A 22,574-nucleotide genomic window follows, 5' to 3' on the forward strand; every position below is an offset into this window, starting at 1 on the left:
AAAGGAAGATCTTGCTTGACGAACTTGCTGCATTTCTTCGAGGGAGTAAACAGGCACATTGACAAGGTAACCCGGTCGACATTGTATATCTGGATTTTTAGAAGACATTCGACAAAGTTCCACATAAACGACTACTTTGAAAAATTGCAAGCCATGGAATCGAGGGTGAAATACTCACTTGGATTAAAAACTGGCTGGCAGATAGGAAACATAGAGTGGAGGTAAAAGGACATTACTTGGGACTGGAAAAGCATCACGAGTGGAGTGCTGCAGGATTTGGTGCTTGGACTCATGCTCTTCAACATATTTATAAACGACCTGGAAATTGGTACGAGTGAGGTGATTGAATTTGGAGACGATATGAAGTTATTCAGAGTAGTGAAGATGTAGGAGGATTGCGAAGACCTGCAATGTGACTATAAACACGCTCGAGAAATGGGCCGCGACATGGCAAATGAGGTTTAACATGGATAAGTGTAAGGATGATGCATGTCAGTAACAAAAATCTTATATATTAATACAGGATGTTCAGTGGAGAGCTATGTACTTGGAGAGACTCCCCAGGAAAGAGACTTGGGAGTATTGGTCGACAAGTCAATGAAGCTGTTCACACAATGTGCGGTGGTGGCGAAAAGGGCAAACAGAATGCTAGGAATGATTAAGAAGGGGATCACGAACAGATCGGAGAAGGTTATCATGCCGCTGTACCGGGCCATGGTATGCCCTCACCTGGAATACTATGTCCAGTACTGTTCGCTGTACATGAAGAAGGACACAGTACTACTCGAAAGAGGTCCAGAGAAGAGCGACTAAAATGGTTAAGGGGCTGGAGGAGTTGCCGTACAGTGAGAGATTAGAGAAACTGGGCCTCTTCTCCCTTGAGAAGAGGAGACTGAGAGGGAACATGATCGAAACATTCAAGATAATGAATGGAATAGACTTAGTAGATAAAGACAGGGTTTTTACCCTCTCCAAGGTAGGGAGAACGAGAGGGCCCTCACTAAAGTTGAAAAGGAATAGATTCCGTACAAATGTAAGGAAGTTCTTCACCCAGGAGAGTGGTGGAAAACTGGAACACTCTTCCAGAGGCTGTTATAGGGGAAAACACCCTCCAGGGATTCAAGACAAAGTTAGGCAAGTTCCTGCTGAACCAGAATATACACAGGTAAGGCTAGTCTCAGTTAGGACACTGGTCTTTGACCTAAGGGCCGCTGTGTGAGCGGACTGCTGGGCACAATAGACCACTGGTCTGATCCAGCAGTGGCAATTTTTATGTTCTTATGTCCTTGGAGATGGGGGATTTGAGATAGAGGTGGAATCAGGTCTTTCTTGGTGAGGTGTAAAGTTAGGCCCATATATCCATAAACTAAAAACTGTTTACCAGTTAAAGCCCTATCTAACTATGGACCTATTTGGGTTACTAGTGTAGCTATCAGTCCTTTCTATTTTTGGACGACCATAATGCTCTGTATATGGGTATAACCAGATGTGTACTGCACTGGTTGTAGGTAGCCCAGGATGCAATTATACTGTACTGAGCTTCAGCATGTCCACTACTGGATTTTTGCACTGGCTACTTGTAAGAGCTTGACTAAAATTTAAGATACTTTGCGTGACTTTTAGAACTATTTCATGATGCCAATAGGTATTTGGCCCAGAAATTAGTGCCTTGCAGTCTGAAATGTAATCTGTGCTCCAGGCAGGGGGGCTCACTCTGTCTTATCATTGCAAATCTTTCTGTATACTTGAAGGAACACCTCCTTCTCAACAACACCCATGTTGTGGAACAAAATGCCTCCTAAATTAGGCCTGTTGGACCATTATAGGTCTTTTCATAAAGCACTGAAAACTTGGCTTTACCCATAATATCAGAATAATGGATATATGAGAATGGTTTGAAAAGTTTTAGTAAAAAAGCAAGTTAAACAACATAGTTTCCACCGAGGACTATGCACTTAGTCCATTGAATTGCCAGTTTTTTTGTACCATAGGAAAAAATAGCTTATGAAAAAACATATGCATGGGGAGCTCACCTGGACAGCCTCCAAACTCAGGAACTGTGGTCTGCTCGAGAAAAGACACTTCATATCAACTCTTTAGAATTGCAGGCAATTCGCAATGCCCTGAAGACATTTCAGGATCATCTTTCCAAAAAAGTCTTCTTTTTTTGAACAGACAATCAAGTGGCCATGTATTACATCAGGGGTGCCCACACTTTATGGGCTTGCGAGCTACTTTTATAATGACTAAGTCAAAATGATCTACCAACAATAAAATAAAAAAAAAACACAAAGCACACTGAAAGGCAGAGAAAATGTTAATTATTCATATTCCGGGTTTTTTCAAAGAGGTCACGGCAGATGACTATATGCAATGTCACCTCAGTAACAAAATACAAAAATAGACAAATACACCCCCTCCCTTTTTACTAAACCACAATAGTAGGTTTTAGCACAGGGAGTTACGCTAAATGCCTCGTGCTGCTCTCAATGCTCATAGGCTCCCTGCGCTAAAAAACGCTATTGCGGTTTAGTAAAAGGGAGCCATAGTACAAAATATAGACAGCAGATATAAATTCTCAAAACCGACACATTTTGATCACTAAATTGAAAATAAAATCATTTTTCCTACCTTTGCTGTTTGGTGATTTCATGAGTCTCTGGTTGCACTTTCTTCTTCTGACTGTTCATCCAATCTTTCTTCCTTTCTTTCAGCCTCCTGTATGTTTCCTCTCCTCCAGACCTCATTCTCTCCCCCAACTTTTTCTTTCTGTCTCCCTGTTCCCCCTTCTTTCTGTCTCCCTGTCTACCCCCTTTCTTTCTTTCTCCGTGCCCTTCCCCAAGCCACTCGGTTTGCTGCCACCGCCATCGGGGAACAGCCCCCAAGCCACCGCCATCCCAAGCTTTCCCTGCAGAAGCGTCGCGCTGACCAGCATTCTGCTCCCTGACGTCAATTCTGATGTAGGAGAGGAAGTTCCGGGCCAATAAGGCATTTCTCCTCATTCCATCCAGCCTGAGCCCCATCTCTCCTTGATCCAGCATTTCCCTTCTGTGTCTGTCCGAATTACCATTCCACCTATTTTCCAGCATCACCCTTCTTTGTGTCCATCTCACCTATATCCCTATCTCACCACTTTTTCAGAATCTTCATTTGTCTCTGTCCTTGTCTTTACCCCGTGTTCACCATTTGCCCTTTCAATGTCTTTATCTCCCCCCCCTCACACTTTTCAGCATTACTTCTATGTCTCTATTTCACCTCCTCTTCCATGTCCCCTCTGTATCTCTATCCTTATTCAGTAGGTCCTGCTTACTCTTTCTCTTCTTTGTGTCACTATCTCCATTTTCAGCTTTCCCCCCTTTTCCTTTGTTAATGCACCCTGTAGCCAGAATCTTTCCACCTTCCCTCCACTCCGGCCCAGCCCAGTATGAAATATTTCCTTTTGTTTCCCTCCCCTCTCTCTTCTGCTCCCTCACCCACGAGTCCTGCATCTGGCCCTCTCCCTTCTACCTGCACCTGGCAAAACCCCACTGCTCCGCGGCTCTCTTAAGCAACTCGTCAGCAGCGGTGGTCAAGACAAGCTGCCGACATCGAGGCCTTCCCTCTACGAGTCCCGCCTTTGTGGAAAAAGGAAGTTGAAACAAGCGGGACTCGCAGAGGGTAGGCCCCGACGTCAGAAGCTTGTGTCAATCACTGCTGCTGAGTTGCCGAAGAGAGCCGCGGAGCAGGGGGTGTGGCCGGAAGCAGGTAGAAGGGAGAGGGCTGCTGGAAGAGGTAGAAGTTCCGGAGTATGACACCGACCCGGGCCAGGATGATTTCTTTTTCAGGCTGTTGCTGCTGCCGCCGCCACGCCACCACGCCCCCTCCCTCCCGAAATGACAAAAACAGCCTAATGCCTGACGTCGGCGTCTTTGATGTCGGGGAGAGGAAGGCTGATAGGCCCGGTAGATAGGGACGGCAACACGAGTCTATCACAGAGCCCGGGATGGGCTCTGCAATCGATTCGCGTTGCCTTCCTGAGCTACCGGTCGATCGCGATCGACGCGTTGGGCACCCCTGTATTACATCAACAAGCAGGGGGAAATGGGGCTCTCTTTCTCTGTCAAGAAGCTGAACATATTTGGAACTAGGTAATTTCTTGAAACATATTTCTCAAAACCTATGTCCAAGGCAAACAGAATGCCATAGCTGACAAGCTCAGCAGATATCTTCAGCTGCACGAGTGGACTCTTTACGCCAAAGTCTTACGTCTTCTCAATTTGGGAGACTCCTCAGATAGACCTGTTTGCATCTCCCCTCAACCACAAGTTACCTCTCTTCTGTTCCAGACAGTACATGCCTCATTGTCTGGAAGCGGATGCATTTCTTCTAGATTGGCCACAGAAGTTCTTGTATGCATTTCCGCCAATCCCACTAGTTCTGAAGACATTAGTCAAGCTCAAACAAGTCAACCACCATGATCCTAATAGCTCCTCGGTAGCCCAGACTGCCTTGGTTTTCCCTCCTACTTCAACTGAGTGTCAAGTACCATTACAGATCTTTCCATTTCTACTCACTTACAAGGTTTTCTTTTACATCCCAATCTGCAATCTCTGCACCTAACAGGTTGGTACATCTCGACCTGACTTCAACAGATTATAATCTTTCTGACTCAGTACAAGGCATTATAGCAGCTTCCAGAAAGCCTTCTACTCAGCAAATAGAAATTCTTCATTTCGTGGTGTAATCTCCATCAACTTGATCCCTCCACATCTCTTTCTTCAGTATTGGACTACCTTCTCCATTTATCCAACCCTTGGACTTAAGATCACTTTGGTTAGAGTTCACGTCAGTGCTATTAGTGCTTACCATGCTCCTTTCAACAATAAACTGTTAGCCACTCATCCACTTGTTTCTCGATTTATGAAAGGACTCTTGAACTTCAAACCTCCACTAAAACTGCCTCCAATTATTTGGGATCTCAATGGCATTCCTTACCATTCTGTTGAAGATGCTGTTTAAATCACTGGCAACTACTCATCTTAAGTTTATCACTTGGAAATGGTCTTCTTGATCTGTGTCACTTCTGCTCATAGAGTGAGTGAACTTCAAGTGCTGGTTTGTGACCCACCTTTTACAGTTTTTCATCACAATAAAGTGGTTCTTAGAACTCATCCTAAATTCCTTCTGAAATTTGTTATGGAATTCCACCTCAATCAATTTTCTTTCCAAAGCCTCATTCTCACCCTGGAAAAACTGCTCTTCATACATTGGACTGTAAGTGTGCCTTGGCTTACTACAGAGGACTAAACCACGAAGGTCTTCACCTCAACTGTTCATCTCTTTTGATCCTAACAGATTGGGTCTGCCTTTAACCAAACAAACTATTTCCACATGGTTAGCAGCCTACATTTTCTTCTGTTATGCTCAGGCTGGACTTTAGCTTGAGGAATGTGTTACAGTATACAGGGTTCAAGCTATGGCAGCATCAGGGACTTATTTCTGTATTATACTCCCATTGAAGATATTTGCAAAGCAACTACTTGGTCCTCAATTCACACATTTACATCTAACTACTCTCTAGAATCCTATTCCAGATGAAATGGTTGTTTTGGCCAAGAAGTTTTACAGAATTTATTTTCTTCTTAGGGAGACCCACCTGTGATAATATGCTGCCTGCTTGTCCAAGGATAAAGCATAGTTACTTATATAACAGGTGTTATCTGAGGACAGCAGGCAGATATTCTCACATCCCTACCACCTCCCCTGGTTGGCTTCTTATCTTGCTTATGGAACTGAGGAACTGCGAGCTGACATCGGGTGGGAAGGCACACGCGCACATGTGGTGTGGGTAGTCTCAAAGATTCTTAAGAAATTTAAAGTGACAGTAAACTTTTAGCACTGTCCGTACCGGGATCCAAGGATGATGTCACCCATCTGTCCGCTGTCCCCGGATAACACCTGTTACGGTAAGTAACTGTGCTTTACTTCTGTCCATTCTCCAACTCCTTGCCCTCATGGCCTGAATGTTGAGAGTAAAGCAATACATTCTTTGATGTCTCTCATGTTGGTGGTTTAAGTTATCCTCTCTCCTAGGAAAGAACCTTGTAGAGAGTCATATAATTGTCAGTAGAGGACGTCTGCATTCTTCTCTGATTGTTAGGCCCTGCTTAAACAAAAACTGCTTAAATACCATCTACATATTTCAGAATCTACTAAATACTTGCACTATTAGAGTACCTTTTTCAGAATTTGAACCTCAGACAGGCAGGTTTCTATGATCTGAGTCCCCCCAAAAAAGTCAAATGGTTTGTAAAAGAAGAAGTAAATGTCCTCCTTTCAAGTACCATTTAGTGAAGCTTTTCTCTGCTCAAGGCTTTTCAACTCAAAATTTGTTAGTAGAACTTTTGCAAGTTGTGGTTAATACTTGTATTATATTGAGCTATGGGTATATCATCATTGTTGAAGCATGCTTATTACATGATCAATTTTAAAAAAGCCAAGTCTGGATGAGAACCTCCTTAAGTGTTTTTGTCTGATTTCAAAATTTTCAGGCAACTTTATTGAAACAAATGTGTTGGACTTGGAAGGGGAATGCATAGCTATATTTATTGTTCTGAAAATTAGAATTTGCAGCTGCTCCTGGGGATATCTACTTTTGGTTTTCTTTTTAACTTGTTTTGGGGAGCACTCTGTAGGAGGGATAAGGGAAGGTTGCTTTCTTAATCACTTCATTCTTTTCCCCCAGTTGATTCAGCCAAATGTTTATGGCAATGCTTCTCAAACTTTGTATAGCCATGATCCCATTATTACTGCAACACTGCAATAGAAATCATGCAACTCCAGAGGCATGGGTTGATGATATTTCTATGGACAGCCCATTTGGGGTCATGACTCACAGTTTGGATAGGCCTGGTTTATGGGCTCTGTTCTTGAGCATATACAGTTGCATAGGTTTCTAAAATGGCACCCATATACTACACTTCTATGGTCTGAAATACATGAGTAGGAGCTTACACTTAGACATATATGTTGCTGTGTTGGCCCCTTTAATATTTTAAATGTTGACACTTGTAAAGTGGATGCTCCTGCTACACCTAGCCAGCGCAAACATGTCTGTTCCTGCATGTTGTAGGATCATTTTGATTAGTGTAATTTGACTTTTTATTATTGTGAAGTCCATTTTGGACCGAGGCTTGATATTCTTACCCAGGCACAGCCAGAGAGAAATTCAGTAGTAATCTGAAAACATTTCTTCCCTTGTTAGTGGTTCTGTTTCTCTTTATGTTATGTTAATCAGGTTTTCTATTCTGGCTTTACCTATTCAGTTCAAGGTCGGATTACATTACAAGAGGTTGGATCAGTTACCCAGGAAATTATAATGGACAGTTTGACATAGACATTCAATAGAGTTGCTAGTACAGGTAGATCAGTACAGTAATTAATACATAGTTACAAAGCTTTACTTCTATCTCACTTGATATGTAAAGAAAGTGAGAAATGGGCTCCTTCCTCTCCCATATCTTATTTCACAAATTGGTGATAAGAAGTGGCACTGAATATTAGTGTCTTCTCTAATTTACTGTGTCTTTATCATTTGATACTGTTTCTTGGTCATTTCTGCTTTGGTATAAATTTAGAAAAATAAAAAGTAAATATTTTCTTGAAAGCATTTTACTTTTTTGAATTACTGTAAAATTATTTCCTTATGTATTTTCCTCTACAGGCAGTATAACTCCAACAGTAGAGCTGAATGGCCTCGCCATGAAAAGGGGAGAACCTGCCATCTATAGGCCATTAGACCCAAAGCCAATGCTGAATCAACGAGCAAATTACAACTTTCGGGGCATGTACAATCAAAGGTTTGCATTTTCACTTTTCCGTTTCTTCCATCACCTTGTTTTCTGTCGTTGTATGTATGAAACATATTTAACTGGACAGGTTTTTTTCATACTTAAGGGACAGTAAATATCTTTACATTTGCATGAGGTAGGTTAGTTGTTAATGACTGTATGCTCTTTTGCAGTCAGTTCATGGGTGCTCTGAGTGGCAGAGTTGTTGTATTTAAAAATAAGTGCATTATATGAAGTTAGAGACAATGTTAAAATTTAACCGTCATCACTTTCACCTTTGGTCACAGTCAAAATTTCAGTTTGTTAAAAGCACAGTTACTTACCGTAACAGGTGTTATCCGGGGACAGCAGACAGATGGGTGACATCATCCTTGGATCCCGGTACGGACAGTGCTAAAATTTGAATTATTTATCCATAACCACCATATGTGCTTCTGTAGATATTCAGTTTATGCCTTCCTGTGTTCTTATGGAAACAGTAACTTTGCTTATAAAAAGCAAATTAGTACCATTTAATGTACAGTCAAACCTCGGTTTACGAGTGCACCAGTTTGCGAGTGTTTTGCAAGACGAGCAAAACATTCACAAAATCGGCGCCTCGGAAACCGAGCTCGACTCGATTTAGGAGCGGCCCCCCCCAGGAGAGAGTGAGACTAGAAGGCCTTGAACATGCGCAGATGCTCAAGGCCCAGCAAAAGGAAGACAGCAGATCTTCGGGCACCAGTATGTCGTGTGCGTTGGTGCCAGTGCTGGTGCCAGATGGGGGTAAGCCAAAGTGTTTGTGTGGGTGCGTGGGGGATGCCAGATCACGGTGGGTGGGGGTGACGTGAGCGGGGGATGCTGGATCATGGGGGGGATGTGGAGCAGCGCCTGTGGCCTCGGGGGGAGGAGGGGTTAAGGTGGAGCAGCGCCGCTGGCCTCGGGGGGGGTGGAAACGTATCAAGCGAGTTTCCCTTAGTTCTTATGAGGACACTTGCTTTGATATACGAGTACTTTGCTTTACGAGCATGCTTCTGGAACGAATTATGCTCGTAAACCAAGGTTCCACTGTAATATTAATTAAATGGTGATTACATTTTAAAATGTCCTATGAGACCTGTTTCCAGCCTGTTGTTCTTATTATGCTGGCAGCGCTCTTCTCTCCACATATCGGTTTTACCATGTGTCTACCACCATAGAACTTTTAGGGACCCCTGAGGAAGACATTTTGTCGAAACACGGACCGTGTCGGTTCCCGTGCTACCAATGGATTAGGTCCTTCAGATTTTTATGTGGATTGTTTTATTGTACAATTGGAACTTTGATTCTTCTATTAAAGTTCATTTCAGGATCATCGTCACTCCACAGTGTTTCCTTGGTTTTTCTTGGACTTTCTTCTCTGTGGATTTACTGGGGTCAATTCTCTCTGGTTTGTGTTAACTAGAATGTCAGGAAATAGGATGGCTGTTCTAAATTCTTTGACCTGCCTCACCTGAACTAACACATACCCTGTATATCTTCCAAGACCTGGGTGGTACCGCTGTGCAAAACCCAAGTTTTGTATGTACAGGTATTGGCAACCAAATTGTCACTGGTCTTATATTTTTAATTTCATCTTATTTGTACTTTAATAATTATTCATCACCATCTTCAATAAATTAAGTTAATACTCATCTCATGTATCAACCCGGCGGGGGGATTTAAGTTCCGACGTAGGACTACATTTCGCCATAGCTTTCTCAAGGAAATTCCCCTTATGCAGCTGAGGTTCTTAGTCCCAAAACATTTTCAATTGAGAGCCCTCAATTGAAAACAATGTTTTGGGACTAACAATCTTGGCTTTATAAGAGGCATTTCCTTGAGAAAGCTATGGCGAAATGTAGAATCTTGGAGAGACTGGGAGCCAGAAGGCTTTGAGCATGCGCAAATACTCAAGGCCAAGCAGAATTGGCGGCAAGCAGCAGGCTCTTTGTGTACTGGTATGTCCTGTGGGTTGGTGCTGTGTGCCTGTGCCCGATCGTGTTAAGGATGTGGGTGGACAGGGGGGAGGGCGATGCCAGTTCTCGGGGGAGGGGGGGCGATGCCTCGCATATCGAGTCAACGCTTGGTTTGCGAGGCAAGATTTGCGAGAGTGTTTTGCTCGTCTTGCAAAACACTCGCAAACCGTGTTACTCACAAACCAAGGTTTGACTGTATATACAATATAATCTTATCTTATCTAATATAATAAAATGGTAAGCCGCGCATGCGCACTTCCTATGCGTGCGCCAGTTTTCCGTGAGCTCTAGCGACCTATAGGAAGTGCGCATGCGCGGCTTACGGTCTGGCCTGCTCCCTGCCGTATTGCATTTTTTAGTTGAAAGACGCAGCGGTGGCTACTCTCACGATCCCTGCCTGCGTCGGACTTCCGACGCAGGTGGGGATCATGAGAGGAGCCACCGCCGCGTGTTTCAACTAAAAAAAAAATATGGCAAGGTGAGCAGGCCAGACCAGACCGGCAAAAGTGAGAGGTGGAAGCCTAATAGCCCCGGCGGCTGTTGGTCACTGCAGCTGTAGACCCCGGTGGCTGTTGGCGGCTGCAGACCTTGGCGGCTGTCAGCAGCTGCAGGCCGCCGTGGCTAAGCACGGAGCACGGAGCCACCACAAGCGACGGCGAGGAAGGAGTGGGAGCAGGCCGCAGAGGCTGTCGGTGCCTGCAGGCCGCAGCGGCTTTAGGCAGATGTCGGTGGAGGGCAGACAAAAAATAAAGGAGGTAAGGGTTGCTGCTGGACAGGAGAAGAGGTGCTGATGGATGGGGGGGCAGAAAAGAGGTACTGCTGGACATGGGAAAAGGTGCTGATGGACGGGGGGGGCAAAAAAAGGAGGGGGACAAAAAAAGGAAGGGAGGCCTACTGCTGGACAGGGTGAGCAAAAAATAGGTGCTGATGGACAGGGGAAGAGGTGCTGATGGACGGAGGGGGGCAAAAAAAGGAAGAGAGGCCGGACAGGGGAGGAGTTAAAACAAAGGGAGAAGGGCTGCTGCTGGATAAGGGGACCAGTGAAGGGGTGGTGGTGGACACAGGGGAAGAAAAAGGAAGGGAGAATGGACAGGGGGAGCAGGCAAGGGGTGATGGTGGACAGCCGAGGAAAAAGAAAGACAGAAAGAAAGAAATACAGAAACGGGCTAAGGAGAGAGAGAGAAAGAAAGAAATACAGACACACACATATATTCTAGCACCCGTTAATGTAACGGGCTTAAAGACTAGTTAATACATAATGGTAACCACAAAATTAAAAAAAAACACAAAGCACACTGTTCGCAGAGAATATGTTAATTATCATTTATATTTGTGGGGTTTTTTTTCAAAGAGATCAAGGCAGATTACTTTAAAATATGCAATATTACCTCAATAACAACTATGGAAAAATAGACAAATATAGTGCAAAACATAGACAGCAGATAAAAATTCTTAAAACTTAACACATTTTGGTCACTAAATTGAAAAGAAAATCATTTTTCCTACCTTTGCTGTCTGGTGATTTCGTCAGTCTTTGGTTGCACTTTCTTTTAACTGTGTATCTAATATTTCTTTCTTTCTGCCTCCTGCACGCTTTCTCTCCTCTGGACTTCATTTCCTTCCCCAACCAACATCTCTCTCTGTCCCTCCATGAGTCCAACTTTTCCTCTCTCATCCCCTGTATCATGTACAACATTTTTCACCACTGCCCACCAGCCCCATGCCCATTTCTCCTTCTATCACCCCTCTCCAACACTATGCCACATTTCTCCCTTCATCACTATCTCCAACATTCCTCCCCCTGGCATCCCCTTCAATCTGTCCCTCTGTTTCCTCTCCACCACCATATCCAACATTTCTCCCTCTCATCCTTCTATTCCCCATACATCTCTACCTCACTCCTCTCTCTCTCTATGCCCAATTTTTCTTTCTTCCTTCCTGTGCACCATCTCTTTCCCTCTCACTCACATACTCATGCCCAACAATTCTCCCTTTCTATTCCCTCCCTCCCTTGTGTCCTTCTATTCCTCCCTCCTTTGTGTCCCAAGTTCATGCCCCCTCCCTTCCTTCTCTGTCCTACGTTCGTGCCCCCCTCCCTGCCTTCCTGCCTTTGTCCCAAAATCATGCCTGTCCCATGTCCCAACGTGCTCCTTCCCCTCTTTCTCCCAAATCATGTCCCCTCTCTCCCTACATGCTTGCACCAGGGCTGCTCTCGCTTCCTTCAGGGCCTTCCTGCTGGGCTCCTCCTCCTTACTTTCAGCGGCACTTGTTGCAGGGATGCGGGCATCTGCTGCATGTGGCTGACCCTCAAGCCTTCTCTCCAATATCAGCTCTGACATCAGAGAGAAGGCTTCCGGGTAAGCAACGTGTAGTGGCTTTCCGCATCCCTGCAACAAGTGCCGCTGAAGGCAGGAAGGAGCAGCAGCCCACCTGAAAGGAGTAACTAAGATCCCCCGCTGATCTGGAAGGCTTCCCTCTGACGTCAGCTCTGACATTGTAGGGAAGCCTTCCGGATCAGCTTCAGCAGAGGGGAACAGGCAGGAAGGTGGGCATGGGATCCCCAGTGACAGTGGCTCTGGGGCAGGAAAGAGGGCATTAGATCTCCGGCAGCCATTAAAGAGGAAGGGGGTGGGAGACTCACGCACTGCGTTCCCCCAACAAGCGGCTTGCATAACCCAAAGGGTATGCATACTGCATATTGAGAACCTCTGATCTAGACTTCTGTGATCTCTGTGAGTGAGAATTGGGACCCATCTTCAGTATTTGTGAAAGGATTTTCCTGAGATGTTCACAAGGAATTGACTAGATTACTTTCCATATGCTGCTCAAAGTATCTGCGAATAATTGCAGTAAGACCTTAAGAAACTGGTACACTGAGCATCCATATAGCAGATTAAATTTAATGTGGACAAATGCAAGATGACGCATTGAAGAATAATCCAAATCATAGTTATAAGATGCTAGGATCCACCTTAGGAGTCAACATCCAAAAAAAAAGAAATCTACAGTAGGTGTCATTGTAGACAAGGGATGCCCAAAAGGTCGATCGCGATCAACCAGTAGATCGCGAAGGCAACATGAGTTGATCGCGGAGCCCATCCCGGGCTCCATGATAGACTCACATTGCCTTCGTGTTCTACCTGCTCCCCAATGCCATAAACAGTACGCAGAAGTGCCGGACCCATCAACCTTCCCTCGATGTCAATTCTGATGTTGGAGAGGAAGTTTCAGGCCATCCAATTGCTGCCTGACTGGCCTGGAACTTCCTCTTTGACATCAGAATTGACGTTGGTGGTGGGGAGAAGTCTGGCTTCTGCGTCCTGTTTACAGCGTTGGGAAGCAGGGAGAGCTCAGAACTCGGCAGCGGTGGCTTGGGGCCTGTTCCCTGATGGCTGCGGTGGTGACTGTGGCTTGGGAAATGGCAGGGAGAAAGAAAGACAAAGAAAGAAAGGGGGCATGTAGAGAGAAAGATAGAAAGAAAGGGGCAGGGAGACAGAAAGAAAGACAGAAAGAAAGAAGGGGACAGGGAGAAAGAAAGGGGAGGGGGCAGGGAGAGAGGAAGAAAAGTTGGGGAAGGGAATGAGATCTGGAGGAGAGGAAGCATATAGGAGACTGAAAGAAGGGAAGAAACATTGGATGCACAGTCAGAAGAAGAAAGTGCAACCAGAGACTCATGAAATCACCAGACAACAAAGGTAGGAAAAATGATTTTATTTTCAATTTAGTGATCAAAATGTGTCCATTTTGAGAATTTATATCTGCTGTATATTTTGCACTATGGCCCCTCTTTTACTAAACCGCAATAGCAGTTTTTAGCGCAGGGAGCCTATGAGCGTCATTAGCAGCCTGGGGCATTCAGCGCAGCTCCCTGCGCTAAAACCTGCTATTGCAGTTTAGTAAAAAGGGAGGGGATATATTTGTTTATTTTAGTATAGTTGTTAATGAGGTGACATTTCATAAAGTCATCTGGCTTGATCTCTTTGAAAAAACCCCGGAATATAAATGATAATTAACATTTTCTGTGCGTACAGTGTGCTTTGTGTTTTTAAAAATTTTACTGTTGGTAGATCATTTTGACTCGGTCATTTTTAAAGTAGCTCGCAAGCCCAAAAAATGTGGGCATCCCTGTTGTAGACAATGGGTCAAATTCTATAAATGGCATATTAAAAAAAACAAACCACCCTGAGGCAGGCCATCTACACTGTAGGCGTCTGTCGCGGTTGTGGGAGACGCATTGGGACACTTAAGCTCGCCCAAGGTTTCACCCAGAAGTGGCCTTGGGCGAGCTTAAGCAGCCCTAAGCTTCTCCCTAGGGCCGCGATAGGTACCTGAAATGTAGGCCAACTAAAAGCTGGTTTACATTTCAAATAAACGCGGCTGCTATGTTGATTGTGGCAAAGAAATCTCACTGCCATGATCAGCTGAGCAACCACGGCAGGGAACTCGTCCCCCTCACAAAGTCGACCAGCAGGAGGGATGCTCACTCCCTCCTGCTGCCACCTGAACCCAACCTGACACTGTCTGCGGCAAGAGGGATCCCTACTCCCTCCTGCTGCTGATCCCATCGATCCACCCGAATTCCTGACACAGCTGATATTCCCCCCCATCAAATTGGCAGGAGGGATGCCCACTCCCTCCTGTCACAGGCCCCGTCAATCCCCTGAATACCGGACATACCCCAACGCCCATCAGACATTCCCCAACACCCCCTCCTCCCCAACACCCGACACTCCGTGACATTCCCTCACACCACAACATCCCCACTGACACCTTCCGACCCTCCCCCCATGCCTTTTGGAGATGGCTGACAAGAGAGATATCTGCTCCCTCCCGCCGGCAGCCTGCCTCTTCCGAAATTGGCCCAGGTGGCTAAGGCTCCTCCTATGGGAGGGCTTTAGGCACCTGGGCCAATCGGAGCCTTAGGCCCCTGCCCGGTGCATCCCAGAATGCATTGGAGAGGAGAAGGCCCACCATTTTGGAAGAGGAAGACCTGATTGCCAGGGGGAGTGGGCATTCCTCTTGCTGGCCATCTCCTAAAGGCACGGAAGGGGATTCAGGTGTCAGGGGGGTTGCTGGGGTATGAGGGAGTGTTGGGTGTTGAGGAGTGTGGGGTAGTGTCGGGTGGGTGTTGAGAAATGTCGGATGAGTATTGGAAAGTGTTGGGGAATGTTGGGTGGGTGTTTGGGTGTGTTGGGGAGTGTCGGGTGGGTATTGGAGAATATCAGATGTTGGGGAGTTTCGGGGGATCGACAGGGCCAGCAGAAGGCGGGAGTGGGTATCCCTCCTGCCGGCCAAGTTTGCAGGAGGGTTCGGAGGATCTCTTCCACAGCCCCTCAGCTGATTACGGCTGGGGGATTCCCTTGCTGCAATCAGCTGATGGGAAGGGATCATGTGTGATTCTCTAACCAACACCTGTGACTTGGGCGTCGGTTAGAGAATCGGGCCGGTTAGGCGGCAGGCACGATTCTGTATAGGACACCCGTGTATGATTCTCAAAAGCTGCTGAGACCGGGCATCCTATACAGAATCAGACCCAATATGCTGAAATATTTTGCCCAGTGTGTGGGAGTGGCCAAAAAAAGCAAACAGAATGCTAGGAATTATTAGGAAAGGGATGGTAAATAAAGACAGAGAATATCATAATGCCTCTGCATCGCTCCATGGTGCGACCTCACTTTGAGTAATTCATTCAATTTTGGTTGCTATATCATAAGAACATAAGAATAGTCTTACTGGGTCAGACAATGGTCGATCAAGTCCAGAAGCCCGTCCTCATGGTGGCCAATCCAGGTCACTAGTACCTGGCAAAAATCCAAAGAGTAGCAACATTTCATGCTACCAATCCAGGGCAAGCAGTAGCTTCCCCCATGTCTTTCTCAATAACAGACTATTGGGGGGGGGGGGGGTGGCTAGAGTGCCTGATAAGAATGGCAGCATAACCGCATAGCTCTCCTCACAGAATGCACAAATCAACAAACAGAACCTGTGAATCTACTATAAAGCTATTTAAAAAGCTGTTTATCCGAGAGATAAATAATTTTACTCTCACATCATCTTACTCTTGGTAAGTTATGGCATCGAACAAGAAGGGAAAAAGGCATAAGCCTGAACCTCAATCACCTTCCAAAATGCCTCTCCCGTTAGTAGAAAATGGCGGTAACACTGAGATTATGGAGGAATTAAAAGGTCTCCAGGAGATCATGCACAATACGAAGGAAGATACAGCTGATATTAAAGAAGAGCTAACTAATCTCACAAATGACATTGCACAATTCAAACTTCGGATTACCGATCTAGAAACAAAAGCAATGGTGGCAGAAATACACTTCAAAATGATTCAAAAACAAACAAAAAAAAGTTTGCATTGCTAGAGCAGGAGTTCAATGCAAGCATCCGAGCCAGATGGAACAATTTAAGGATTTTGGATGTGCCCGAAGGGACGGAAGGCTCCAGCAACATAAAATACATCAAGACCCTGGTTCCGAAGGTTCTCAACATCACGTTCGAGGGGCCATTTGAGATAGAACAAGCTCATCGCATGCCTGCCATGAAACCAACTAACGGGAAGTACTTGTGCACAATAATAATTAAATTGTTGCACTATCCTCAAGTACTTGAGATTATTAATATTTGCTCCCGACTTAAGCAAATGCATGGCAGATACCCAAAAAAAGCTCCTTGTATACTGCCCACAATTAAAAGATATTGGAGTTCGATTTGATATTTTCTATCCTGCCAGAATGCAAGTCACCTACCATAATTCCACCTGAGATTTTGTTAACCCCAAAGATTTGGAAGAATTTCTTGAATCTCATGATCCAACTCCAATTGACAGAACTTAACACATGGTGATGCTGTTTCAGGATGAGGACTGGGGCTTGGCACATGTGAGACTCTTTACATCTGAGGAGCACTGCTCTACTACAAAGCCTGTAACCTAGCAAGAATATCTGTGACATTACTGAAGGTTCACACTCTGCCTCCTGGCTCCTCTTGAGCTACTCAAGGACTTTATTACCTCTCACTCTAATTTCAGACATTGCATTAATGTTCTTTAAAATGTTTGCCATTGAATGCCTTTTCTAATAGATGCTGTTAAATACAGGTATTACAACTAAGAGGTGATGGTATTGCTTGATAGTTCCAGTGTCAATATTGTCTTTGCATTTTCTTAGCAAAATATTTTCCTAGCTTATCTACATCAGGCTAGTGTGGAGAAGATTTTGATTGTAATGACATATTGCATTCAGGCCACAGATTTTTTTTCTGATGCTGGCTTATCTAAATGATAGTAATACTGTCTCTGTATCAAATGGCCTGTGAGTTGATTATCGAGTGCTAGGACAGCTGACATACTCTTTATTCTCAGCTCTGAATTTAGTTCATCACTTATGAAAGTCTATTTTTAAGTGTTCTAAATTCTGTGTCGAACATTGATCGGCAGCACATTATACCTCCCATAACACTAATAACTCCTACTTTGCTGCTATCACTTTAGAAGTCTATAGTACGACTCGCAATCTTTTAATGACTGGCACGGGATGTTTTGTTTAAGTTATATCTCTGGGATATAGTTAAGTTGTATGAGTAGCATAGTCTTTCTCTCCCATCTTTGACATGTTGCCATCAATCTGTACTTCAGAACAAAACTGACCCCTATTACTGCAGAGTTTATAAGATAGAGGGGCCTTATATATATATACCTTCTAAGTTACTTTATGTGTTATCTTCTAAATAACTTGTAGTCAGGCTTTACCATATTAGATCATTAACAGACACAGAAGGGGAAAGCCGAGAGAGAGTCGTTGGTTCGGGAACCGGTATACCCGGAGGATACCGTGCAGGAAGATAAAGGGGAAGACTCACCAGAGGATACCATGCAGGAAGATATAGGGGAAGGCCCACCGGATCACAAGCAAGACAGATTGAAAGGGACACAAGAGGGAAGGAAATGCAAGAAAAAACGGGTCGTAAACTCAAGTGTATGTACACGAATGCAAGGAGCCTAAGGAATAAGATGGGTGAATTAGAAGCTATGGCACAAAAAGATAATGTTGACATCATCGGCATCACAGAAACATGGTGGACTGAGGAAAACATCTAGGACACTGTGCTACCAGGATACAAACTATACCACAGAGACAGAGTGGCTCAAAAAGGTGGGGGCATTGCCATATATGTCAAAGAGGGAATTGAATCTACTGGAGAGAACACATCACAACTGACGGATAAGTTAGAGTCTCTATGGATCAAAATTCCGGGAACAAATGGACTGGAAATGAAGATTGGCATCTACTACCGACCCCCAGGGCAGTCCGAAGAAATTGATGGGGAAATGACAGATGAGATTAAACACAACTGCAAGGGAGGCAATGCAATTATCATGGGTGACTTCAACTATCCGGGGATAGACTGGAACCTAGGCACCTCTGGTTGCGCTAGGGAGACCAAGTTCCTGGATACTGTAGGCGATTGCTTCCTGGAACAACTCGTCAAGGAAAATACAAGAGGAAATGCAATTCTGGGCTTAATTCTAAATGGACTGCGAGGACCGGCACAAGGTGTAGAAGTAGAAGGGAAGCTGGGAAGCAGCGATCACAATATGATCCACTTCGACCTGGATGCAGGTGAGAAACATCGGTCCAAAACAACGGCCAAGGCGCTGAACTTTCGAAAAGGGAATTACGAAGAGATGAGATTCATGGTGGGGAAGAAGATTAAGAAAAGGATAAGCACTGTAAAAACACTAGAGCAAGCTTGGTCCCTTTTTAAGGACAGTCACCGAGGCACAAAATCTATATATACCGCGTATCAACAAAGGATCCAGGAGGAAAAAGAACAAAGAACCAGCATGGCTCACTGTAGAGGTGAAGGAAGCGATGAGAGACAAGAAAACTTTGTTTAAGGAATGGAAAAGGTCATAAACTGATGAAAACTGGAATAAGCACAAACAACATCAGTGCAGGTGCCATAAGGCTGTAAAAGGGGCTAAAAAAGACTATGAGGAAAAAATAGCCAAGGAGGCAAAAAACTTCAAGCCGTTCTTTTGATATATTAAGAGGAAACAACCCGCGAGGGAAACGGTGGGGCCGTTGGATGACCATGGAATAAAGGGAGTGCTAAAGGAGGACAAAGAAATCGTCGACAAACTGAACACATTTTTTGTGTCTGTATTTACCGAAGAGGATATACACAGCATACCGGAACCCATCAGGCTATATGCTGGAAATGAAGACGGAAAACTGACAGGGTTGACGGTCAGTCTAGAAGAGGTATGCAAGCAGATTGATAGGCTTAAGAGCGATAACTCTCTGGGACCGGATGGCATACATCCGAGGGTCATCAAGGAACTGAAAGGGACTATAACTGAACTGCTTCAGCTAATAGCCAATCTGTCGATCAAATCGGGAAAGATTCCAGAAGACTGGAAGGTAGCGAACGTTACTCAGACCGATGAATCTGACCTCGGTACCAGGAAAGATGTTAGAGGCGCTGATAAAGGACCGCATCATTGATCACCTTGATGGACACGATCTGATGAGGACCAGCCAGCACGGTTTCAGTAAAGGCAGATCTTGCCTGATGAACTTGCTGCACTTCTTCGAGGGAGTAAACAAGCGGATAGACAAGGGTGGAAATTGATGTCTGCGTACATACACAGAAAAAGAGGAAGCAGTTTGTGCTTTTACGCCTTCAGGTGTTATCCTTGGGCGTGCATTTCTTCTTTCGTTTTCCTTATAAATGCTTAATTCTTTTTGAGTCTAATACGTAGATAACTTTTCTATGACCCAATCCAATCCTTAGCCTTATATACCGGGTCATTCCCCAAAGGGACTCGATCCAGTTAACAAAAGTTAACTCAAAGAACATAAGAGAATTGGACAGGAAAATTCATCTATTGCCATCTCTTATTTATCAGCTAAAACATGTCAAAGAGGGAAGAAATCTAATTTCTGAAGGGAGATCATTCCAGATTTTCACCATGGTAAATGCAATAGAGTGTAAAAGCCTACCTAAAGTTTGAATCCCTCTAATAGAAGGGAATACTAATTTGAATTTATGTATACCTCTAGTAGAAAGAAGTTGATGAGAGATGAAAGAAAGGGTAAATAATGGGGAAAAAAATCTCTTATTAACTCTTAAATACAACATTGGCACATTTGAACGGAACTCTCCAATATACCCAAAACAACTGAAGGCTTTTCTTGGACAAAAGTGAAAGGTACAGGTCCCAATTGTGGTTACGAGGAAAAAAAATGGAAACTAGTTTTCCAATTAGAAATGTTATATTATATTGTTGATACTTTTCCTTTTTTAAGAGAGAGCCTCTTTTCCTATTCTCTTTGCTCCTAAAGTGTGGACTTACAGGGAATTCATTGCTATTTAATTTACCTAACAGTGTATTCTATGAAATTTGTTTTTTCCTTTGTGAAATTATTGCTATTGCTGTATGATTTCCGTTTCCTAGTGCATGTATGACTAAATTTTCAATTAAAATAAATTAAAAAAAAAAAGCTTACAAACTTGTCAACCTACAAGATATTGCTCTTTATTCATCAGTTTTGCCATCTTCACGCCTGGGTCTTCTGTCCTTCTTGGTATAAACATTCCCATAGCTTAACTGAAACCCAGGTCCCTATCCTAGGCTTTTTTATGCAGCCTTTCAACACTATACTTATTTCTAATCTGCCCTCCAGTGGTGTGCTTCTTGTATCTGTCCTAAACATGCTTGAATTTTGTCACAGCATTTGTTTTACCACCTCTGTGGTAGGTTATTCCAGGGGTCTAACACCTCACTAGAGTATTTTATTGTAATTAAAAATCTTATCACTCACCATTGTATATTCCCCATGTTATACATAAGAACATAAGAACTGCCATCTCCGGATCAGACCCATGGTCCATCGAGTCCGGCGATCCGCACACGCGGAGGCCCAGTCAGGTATACACCTGATGTAGTTTTAGTCACCCATATCCCTCTATGCCTCTCATAAGGAGATGTGCATCTAATTTGCCTTTGAATCCTAGCACAGTGGATTCCTTAATAACCTCCTTTGGGAAAGCATTCCAGGCGTCTACCACTCGCTGCGTAAAACAGAACTTCCTGACATTTGTCCTGGACTTGTCCCCCCTTAGCTTCAAACCATGTCCTCTTGTCCGTGTCGCGTTGGACAATGTAAATAATTTATTTTCCTGCTCTATTTTATCGATGCCTTTCAGCATTTTGAACGTCTCAATCATGTCCCCTCGCAGCCTCCTCTTCTCAAGGGAGAACAGTCCCAGTTTTCATGGATTCTCTTGTTCTGTAAATTGCCTTGAACCTCTGTATGTATAATGCGATCCACAAATTAAAGATTAAATTAGATTTTGTCATATTTCATTGAACCTTCCTTTTTATAGTCTTTTATTAAGTTCAACATTATTTTTAACTAGAGCCACCGGAAGGTTCAATATTTGTGTTAACTGGTTGCTACCATCCCATTTCATCTTGTATTTCATCTATTGAATGTTAGGAAACTAACATTCAAAATGTTTTTTGTTTCTTGAACCATTAGAGGGCAGCAAAATCTTATCTTACATGTGGTTTACTAATTTCATAAAGTGAAAAAAAAAATATTTTGTGATATTTAACAGTACTTTTAGTACAGAACTTAGGGCCCCTTTTACTTAGGGCCCCTTTTACTAAGGTGAGCTAGTGTTTTTAGCGCATGCAGGAAATTACCGCGTACTACGTTTCTAAAACTAACGCCAGCTTAATGCTGGCATTAAGGTCTAGTGCGCGCGGCAATGTACGCTCTATTCCGCGCGTTAAAGCCCTAACGCGGCTTAGTAAAAGGAGCCATTAATTGTGCTTTTTAAGTGATCCATTATTATTGTAAAACTAATTCTTGTTATAAATATTTGTATGTAGTCACTGTTATTGTCAAATATATTTTATTGAGCTTGTCAAAGAGAAAAGCACAGCCACCCCGACAGCAAAAAACAAGCTCGCAATTTGGTAGATAGAACTCCAACACAACTCCACCCCTCACCCCCACCTACCCACCCCCACCCCCCAGTCCTCCTTCAAGCTACATACCACAATGTGAACCACATGAGAAGAAATATACATAGACTCATACATAGGCAATGAACACAACAAGGTGCATAGAACCTACGAGCTGCTGTTGCTGTTATAAGCAGAGATGGATAAACGTGATGCTAGCCAAAAGTTTCAAGGATGCAGGAAAGTGTTTTCTTTTATTCTTTATATTTTGTTTTTATTGCTGCATCTGTCTTTATTGCTGAGTTTGCTTGCTGTACTCTTCCCTTTCCATCCTTAAACTTTTTTCCTTTCTTCACTCCTGCCACAGCACTTTCTCCTCTTCTTTATCCCCAGCTCTTTTAAATCTATTCATCTTTTTTTTTCCTCTTCTCTAAAAGTATCTTCCTTTTGTAGTTTATTTTCCTTCTTAGTTTTTCTCCATCAACTCCCCTCACTGTTCTATACCTTGGTGTGACTCGGTGTCACAGGTATATCCTGAGCTATTGTGTCTTTGAGCCTAGGTTAACTGTACTAGCAGCAATCTTCCTCTCTAGACCAGGAGTCTGTACAAATACTTTTAAGTCATCGGATATTTGTCCAGCCCCTACTGTATGAGACTTAGCCCTCTAAGCCTTTAAATTATGTTTAAAAGCTGAAAACTTTTGGTACATAACCAGAAAATTCCAAACCAACAGCTTCATTACAATAAATTAGGTTCCTTTTCTAAGTAGAAAAAGATAAAAC

The 22,574-nt window shown here is 43.8% G+C and overlaps 1 protein-coding gene across 5 annotated transcripts in view; it reads left to right on the forward strand.

Moving 5' to 3' along the window:
• STAU2 (staufen double-stranded RNA binding protein 2) overlaps positions 1-22,574 on the forward strand; it is a 365,534-nt gene that overhangs the window by 49,903 nt on the left and 293,057 nt on the right. For all 5 annotated transcript variants that reach the window (XM_033933324.1, XM_033933325.1, XM_033933321.1 and 2 more), the window contains one exon: positions 7,703-7,838. In XM_033933324.1, the coding sequence (XP_033789215.1) occupies positions 7,703-7,838 (136 nt within the window). The remainder of the gene's footprint in view (positions 1-7,702; positions 7,839-22,574) is intronic.

Source organism: Geotrypetes seraphini, chromosome 2, assembly GCF_902459505.1.
Source record: "Geotrypetes seraphini chromosome 2, aGeoSer1.1, whole genome shotgun sequence".
Lineage (NCBI taxonomy): Eukaryota > Metazoa > Chordata > Amphibia > Gymnophiona > Dermophiidae > Geotrypetes > Geotrypetes seraphini.